At 39.0% G+C, this 7727-nt stretch overlaps 4 protein-coding genes across 4 annotated transcripts; 1 reads left to right on the top strand and 3 right to left on the bottom strand.

Moving 5' to 3' along the window:
- The first annotated feature begins 259 nt into the window (after positions 1–259).
- LOC120897743 (cuticle protein 19-like) lies at positions 260–808 on the top strand. The gene is made up of 2 exons (XM_040302808.1): positions 260–334; positions 405–808. Exons 1-2 carry the CDS (start codon positions 326–328, stop codon positions 756–758), a joined length of 363 nt encoding a protein of 120 aa, XP_040158742.1. The 5' UTR covers positions 260–325; the 3' UTR covers positions 759–808.
- Positions 809–2117: 1309 nt separating this feature from the next.
- Positions 2118–2642, bottom strand: LOC120897742 (cuticle protein 19-like). The gene has a single exon (XM_040302807.1). The coding sequence runs from the start codon at positions 2577–2579 to the stop codon at positions 2211–2213; it is 369 nt and encodes a 122-aa protein (XP_040158741.1). The 5' UTR covers positions 2580–2642; the 3' UTR covers positions 2118–2210.
- Positions 2643–3921: 1279 nt separating this feature from the next.
- LOC120897739 (cuticle protein 19-like) lies at positions 3922–4465 on the bottom strand. The gene has a single exon (XM_040302804.1). It carries the CDS (start codon positions 4382–4384, stop codon positions 3995–3997), a length of 390 nt encoding a protein of 129 aa, XP_040158738.1. The 5' UTR covers positions 4385–4465; the 3' UTR covers positions 3922–3994.
- Positions 4466–5824: 1359 nt separating this feature from the next.
- LOC120897740 (cuticle protein 19-like) lies at positions 5825–6380 on the bottom strand. The gene has a single exon (XM_040302805.1). The coding sequence runs from the start codon at positions 6297–6299 to the stop codon at positions 5910–5912; it is 390 nt and encodes a 129-aa protein (XP_040158739.1). The 5' UTR covers positions 6300–6380; the 3' UTR covers positions 5825–5909.
- Between the last annotated feature and the right edge of the window lie 1347 nt (positions 6381–7727).

A 7727-nucleotide genomic window follows, 5' to 3' on the forward strand; every position in this document is an offset into this window, starting at 1 on the left:
TGCAACTACACTTCCTTCAAGCCGTCAAAAGAAGCAAAACATAGAAACCTCAGTAAAAATGGTTGGGGCAGGTCAAACACTAATATTTCACTCCAAAGAAAAATAAGTAAACGAAAATCTTTTGAAACTTCAAACAATCAACCCTTATGTGCACGGAACATGCAATGCCACTTGTCAGTTATGAGAAGGTAACTAAATGAAACTTGTATACTTTCACAAGTTTTCTGACCGGGTTGGTATATAAGAACCAGCGTACACAGCTAGAAACATCATTCAGCTTTTGTTCGTTGCAGTAAAACAATTAAACCTTTTAACCATCATCAAGATGTTCAAGGTCTGTAAGCCATGTTTTAAAGTAAGAAAGAATAATAAACTATTAGCCACTTTTCAAACTCTCATTTTAGATCTTTGTTGCTCTGGCAGCATTGGTGGCTGTGGCAGCCGCAGATGATGATTACTACGCATATCCCAGCTACAAGTTCGAGTATGGAGTAAAGGATCCTCACACCGGAGACTACAAGAGCCAGTGGGAACATCGGGACGGAGATGTCGTCAAGGGAGCATATACCCTTCATGAGGCCGACGGAACTGAGCGAGTGGTTGAGTACTCGTCCGACAAGCACAACGGCTTCCAGGCTCATGTGAAGCGAGTGGGCCATGCTCACCACCCGGAAGTGTATCGACACCAGGGAGGATATGAAGGATCATACGATCATGGATACGGTCACAGCTACAGCAAGCTGCATAAGTATAATTAAATAAAGAGATTTGATCTTGGCAATAAAACTGTAAAGTTAGTTCAAATGAATTTGTCTGGCTTTAATTAGATAAAACTGATTATTTGGGTAATTTTTACATCAATTCAGTTGATGCGATGATTTTATTCATTTTATTCGTTCATTGTTCCATTATAACTTTAGTAAACGTTACTTTAGTTCTTTAACTTATCATTGATTTGTTTTTTTTTCTCAACTGCATATTTATTTGATATACATACATGTAATTAGTAATTCATAGATTAAGAATGTCAATTAATAACTGTTCTTGTCTTGATCCTATCCATCGACTAAACTGGTACAGTCATTAACTCGCACGACTTAACAACATGTCCGTCATCGATTTAAACCCCGAATGGACCGTGACCCTATACGCATAAGACTGACTTACCCGCTAAGGGTAATGAATAAGTCACTGAAAGTCAAGCCCGATAGTGATACAGGCAGGCCTTAACCGATAACGGCTGTTGAGCCAAAAGAAGAAGAAGAAACTATTTTACACTTCACAATGTAATCATACTGTTTTACTACTTTGAACAATCTTTAAGGTTTTACTTTAAAAGTTTTCTACTATTAGGATTCACAAGTTTGATTTTATTTAGAATGTTTGACTGTTTTGCACGCGGTTTTAGTTAAAGTTCTTCATAAAGGCTAGTTATACGAAAGAATTTTTACAGTTTTCGCTGGTAATCGCTGTCTGGTGAGAGGATGGTGTCGATGCTGTGGTCCAATTTGCTGGTGGTGCGTTCCGCAGTATATCCTTGGCATTCGGTTAATATGCATAGCGATGGGCAGGATTTTTGCAATAAAAAGGTGTGGGTGAGCCGGGTGTGTTCAATTCGAAGTCGTGATAGAATTCTCTGGTCTTGGTGTGAAAGATGGTCTCTCTATTGTGGTGTTGTGGTCTTGATGGTTCTCAGGAAAGAGCGGCCGCTGCTAACCCAATTGCCATTACAGTTATTGGCGATGATAGCTTAGTTTCTATATGTTTGTAAATATACACTGTTGTGCTGAAACTACCACTCATTGAAACGATTGACACATGTTTTGGTTAATAAAGTTGTATTAGTTTATTGTATGCGTTTAATTTCCGAATTATAATTACCCGCATTACACGATGCTCTCTAGACGTAAAATAGAAGTATGGGATAGTTAAAAATGAGATTTTTGTTTTTCAAATAAGGTGTTTCAAAACAGAACAAACAATTGCATAGTTTAGCAAAACAGCATGCGAAACAATTTGGAAATATGTACTTTACAAACAGTTGCAAATTCTATTTAACTAGAAGAATTATTTAATACCACAACAATTTCGGAGTGTCAGTAATTTGAGTCAGTTGGTTTTGAAAAGCTTATGAAATGAAATGTATTTATACAGATAAGATCACAGTGACAGTTAAAGATGATGATTATAGATCACAATGCTCTGATTCCTCAGTGATGTTGGTTGAGCTTAGCGTAGCTGCTGGCGTGTCCATGGCCGTACGAATGTCCAGCCTCATGGTGTCCATAGACGGCTGGATGGTCAGCATGACCCACTCGCTTGACGTGAGCCTGGAAGCCGTTGTGCTTATCGGACGAGTACTCAACTACTCGCTTGGTTCCGTCGGCTTCATCCAGAGTGTAGGCTCCCTTGACGACATCTCCATCCCGATGTTCCCACTGGCTCTTGTGGTCTCCGGTGTGAGGATCCTTTACGCCATACTCGAACTTGTAGCTGGGATGCGAATGATAGTCCTCATGCTCGTAAGCAGCAACGGCGACGGCCAGCAGAGCGAGGGCGGTGATCGTGATCTTCATCATTTTGGGAAGGGTTCTTTGGTTTGTGGATTGGTTGAATGTTGATCGAGCTGTGGCTGGCGATTGACTGATGGCGTTTTAGTTGGGTATGAGGGTTTAAATATGAAGCGAAGCGAGTAGGGCACGAATGTGTGGTTTCCTTTTGTTTGTTTATGTTTGGCAAGTTATTGCATGACCTTGCATGTGGGCGTTACATTCAAAGAAACGCAAGGCATAAGAAATGGTCGCTGTCCCATGCGTTAGTGTTCTGATGCAATTTTACAATATTGATTTTTTTAACCAAATTTTAAATTTATACTTTTCTAAAAAAAGTCAAATAACATCATAACATTTGACTTTAATATTGGTATATTATAAAAATTAGGAATTAGGATTGGGATTAGCTAAATAAGGATCATTCATTTAAATATTATTTAACATGAAAGACATATTCCAAGACTCCAAGAGATGCATTGATTGGCGTCGAGTTATGTTGAATAGGCGAGTTAATATGTATATTGAAGTCAAACAGTGGTGTGCTTTATCAACGCCATTTAAGTTTTATCACACCTTATTTTTACCGCATTGAAAATAAGCTTTAAGCTATGTTACAAGAATGTGTAAAAAAATTATATGGAATTTTTTTATAGATATGGTATTTATGTAGGATTTGTCTGTAAAAAGCAGAAACATTGTACATGTCTTATGAATGTAAATGCAATTAGAAAAAAGGATCTACTTTGCGTGAGGCAAAATGAACAGATTCTATTAATGTATGGCGCTTTATGAGGCTATGGTATTGTGTTTGTCCACTCAATTACGCCTACATTAAAAGTTTCAAAATTGAAACTTGTAAAACGTGGTTTAGATTTTAAGCATATTTTTGGAGTATTTGGAGAGGCTATCCTATACAGTGAATTAACAGATAGGAAGATAAAACATTTCACAACGCGTGCACAAAACATTGACTATTACCTAAAAAGTGTTGTAGTTGTGACTGTTATTGCCCAAGTGTAAAATGCCCAATTTGATGATATGTCAAAACAGCCTCACGTGTAATATCAACTTTTATTTTAAGATTTTTTAAATCAATGCGTTATTTTGATGTCATGTGAATAAATTGATCGAGAAACCAGTAGTAGAAGCGGAGAATGATGAAAAAATAATCCATAGTCATATTCCCATTTTGCCGTGGTTCCCCTATTGTAAAGATTGTTCACTTAAGAGAATGGGTGAATAGCTGTTTGAAAAGTAGTTTCAACACATTTTATAGCTAAAACCAGAATGTAATCGAATCATCGGAGCAACTACTGACAAAATATTAATTATCAAACATGATGAGCCGTTTGCAAAATAAAACTACATGTTTTTTGTTCTCAGCTTCAATTTTATTCGTACTCAAATCACATGAAAACAGTCAGAGCTACCATAAATGCTCCTTAGTAATGGTGCTGGTACAGGTTGCCGTTGGCGTAGCTGCTTCCATGTCCATGGCCGTGTCCATGGCTGTACGAGTGTCCAGCCTCATGGTGTCCATACACTTCCGGGTGGTGAGCATGACCCACACGCTTTACGTGAGCCTGGAAGCCGTTGTGCTTATCGGACGAGTACTCAACTACTCGCTTGGTTCCGTCGGCTTCATCCAGAGTGTACGCTCCCTTGACGACATCTCCATCCCGATGTTCCCACTGGCTCTTGTGGTCTCCGGTGTGAGGATCCTTTACTCCATACTCGAACTTGTAGCTGGGATGCGAATGATAGTCCTCATGCTCGTAAGCAGCAATGCCGACGGCCAGCAGGGCGAGGGCGGCGATCGTGATCTTCATCATTTTGGAAAGAGCTCTTTGGTTTGTGGATTGGTTGGATGCAGATTGAGCTGTGGCTGGCGGTTGACTGATGGCGTTTGAGTTGGGTATGAGGCCTTAAATACGAAGCGAAAGTGGTTGGGCATGAATGTGTGGTTTCCTTTCGTTTGTTTATGTTTGGCAAGTTATTGCATGACCTTGCATGTGGGCGTAGCATGGAATGAATTGTACGGCTTAGAAAATGGTCGTAGTTTCATACGTGAACATTCAGCTTCATTTTTCGAATCCTTAGATTGTTCCTAGGTAACGAACATATGAATACTTTTGATTTTGTACAAGTTTTACGTAATCTTTCGCTTATGTGTAATTTACGTTTTCTGCCTTACCTAAAGTGTTTTGATTTATTTTTCATATGAGTTGATATTATAAAAATCGACTGAAATGTTAACAATCAATCAAACAACAGTATACAAGATAACAAGTGATGAACACAAATTCAATCTTCAATCATTGTTTTTTTTCATTTATAATACAGATGCTTCTACATGTAAATCTAATCAAACTACCTGTTTTTCGTGATATGGTAAGTGCAAATAAAAAGCTTAAATCATCCAACTCTAACACACCAGTAATAATCGATGTTGAAAAGTGTTTGTCCATAACACAACATGCTGATTAACTTGGTCATGTTAGATATGTAGTTTTACAATCTTTTGGAAAGAAGTAAATCTACAAATTGAGTTTATACCGGAACAGTTTGATTGATTAATCCTACGTTCAACGCAGGGCATAAACACGTGAATCCTACTTTTCAATAAAATAAATTGCAGAGTTAGAAAAAGAATGTCTACATGGATGGGAGGCTGCAGCTAGAGACCGAGCATCCTGGAGAATGATTGCTGACCGGGCCATGTCGCACCGACATGCTCTATCGTGAGCAGGCCAACAAGAGAGAGAGATACAATCCGGACTTAAATATTGCAAACCCACATCCTCCGATGAGCATAAATATAACCACCACCAATCTTGTCTAATCAAATTCGTTCGGACTGTCATAGACATACGCATCCTACAAATATATTCATTTTCGCAATTCAACAGCATGCAGTGTCACCCAAGGTAAGGCCTATTTGCTCCAACACTTCTTCTAAGTGAAACCTCTAACAGCTTTTGATGATCGGCTGAAAGATCAAACGCCGGATTCAACCAGTATACTCTTCAAAGTTTTTTTCTAGACTGTACTTCCTCAAGCGGTGGTCAAAGGCCCGCGTGATCAGCGCGAGTTCGATCGCAATACACTGTGATACAAAATGTGGAAAGTTAATAAACAGAAGAAAATGTACGATTTAAAAATCAAGAAAGAAGTGATTCCATCAATACAATTACCAAACAAGATACACCAGATATCATAACAAAAACTATGAGCAAAAATTCTAAAGGTCATACAAAGTGAAACGACAGAGATTTGTTGAGTATAAACATGTTATCAGCCTCAATTTTATTCGTCCTCAAATCACAGAAATAAATTCCGAGCTACCACAAATTCTCCTTAGTGATGGTGCTGGTACAGGTTGCCGTTGGCGTAGCTGCTGGCATGTCCATAACCGTGTCCATGGCTGTACGAGTGTTTAGCCTCGTGTTGTCCATACACTTCCGGGTGGTGAGCATGACCCACACGCTTGACGTGAGCCTGGAAGCCGTTGTGCTTGTCGGACGAGTACTCAACTACTCGCTTGGTTCCGTCGGCTTCATCCAGAGTGTAAGCTCCCTTGACGACATCTCCATCCCGATGTTCCCACTGGTTCTTGTGGTCTCCGGTGTGAGGATCCTTTACGCCATATTCGAACTTGTAGCTGGGATGCGAATGATAGTCCTCATGCTCGTAAGCAGCAATGCCGACGGCCAGCAGGGCGAGGGCGGCGATCGTGATCTTCATCATTTTGGAAAGAGCTCTTTGGTTTGTGGATTGGTTGGATGCAGATTGAGCTGTGGCTGGCGGTTGACTGATGGCGTTTGAGTTGGGTATGAGGCCTTAAATACGAAGCGAAAGTGGTTGGGCATGAATGTGTGGTTTCCTTTCGTTTGTTTATGTTTGGCAAGTTATTGCATGACCTTGCATGTGGGCGTAGCATGGAATGAATTGTACGGCTTAGAAAATGGTCGTAGTTTCATACGTGAACATTCAGCTTCATTTTTCGAATCCTTAGATTGTTCCTAGGTAACGAACATATGAATACTTTTGATTTTGTACAAGTTTTACGTAATCTTTCGCTTATGTGTAATTTACGTTTTCTGCCTTACCTAAAGTGTTTTGATTTATTTTTCATATGAGTTGATATTATAAAAATCGACTGAAATGTTAACAATCAATCAAACAACAGTATACAAGATAACAAGTGATGAACACAAATTCAATCTTCAATCATTGTTTTTTTTTTCATTTATAATACAGATGCTTCTACATGTAAATCTAATCAAACTACCTGTTTTTCGTGATATGGTAAGTGCAAATAAAAAGCTTAAATCATCCAACTCTAACACACCAGTAATAATCGATGTTGAAAAGTGTTTGTCCATAACACAACATGCTGATTAACTTGGTCATGTTAGATATGTAGTTTTACAATCTTTTGGAAAGAAGTAAATCTACAAATTGAGTTTATACCGGAACAGTTTGATTGATTAATCCTACGTTCAACGCAGGGCATAAACACGTGAATCCTACTTTTTCAATAAAATAAATTGCAGAGTTAGAAAAAGAATGTCTACATGGATGGGAGGCTGCAGCTAGAGACCGAGCATCCTGGAGAATGATTGCTGACCGGGCCATGTCGCACCGACATGCTCTATCGTGAGCAGGCCAACAAGAGAGAGAGATACAATCCGGACTTAAATATTGCAAACCCACATCCTCCGATGAGCATAAATATAACCACCACCAATCTTGTCTAATCAAATTCGTTCGGACTGTCATAGACATACGCATCCTACAAATATATTCATTTTTGCAATTCAACAGCATGCAGTGTCACCCAAGGTAAGGCCTATTTGCTCCAACACTTCTTCTAAGTGAAACCTCTAACAGCTTTTGATGATCGGCTGAAAGATCAAACGCCGGATTCAACCAGTATACTCTTCAAAGTTTTTTTCTAGACTGTACTTCCTCAAGCGGTGGTCAAAGGCCCGCGTGATCAGCGCGAGTTCGATCGCAATACACTGTGATACAAAATGTGGAAAGTTAATAAACAGAAGAAAATGTACGATTTAAAAATCAAGAAAGAAGTGATTCCATCAATACAATTACCAAACAAGATACACCAGATATCATAACAAAAACTATGAGCAAAAATTCTAAAGGTCATACAAA

The sequence above is a fragment of the Anopheles arabiensis genome, chromosome 2 (assembly GCF_016920715.1).
Source record: "Anopheles arabiensis isolate DONGOLA chromosome 2, AaraD3, whole genome shotgun sequence".
Taxonomy (NCBI): Eukaryota; Metazoa; Arthropoda; class Insecta; order Diptera; family Culicidae; genus Anopheles; species Anopheles arabiensis.

What these genes read in the sequence shown, in the direction of transcription:
- LOC120897739 (XM_040302804.1), bottom strand. Translation starts at nt 4,384, where the DNA reads ATGATGAAGATCACGATCGCCGCCCTCGCCCTGCTGGCCGTCGGCATT.
- LOC120897742 (XM_040302807.1), bottom strand. Translation starts at nt 2,579, where the DNA reads ATGATGAAGATCACGATCACCGCCCTCGCTCTGCTGGCCGTCGCCGTT.
- LOC120897740 (XM_040302805.1), bottom strand. Translation starts at nt 6,299, where the DNA reads ATGATGAAGATCACGATCGCCGCCCTCGCCCTGCTGGCCGTCGGCATT.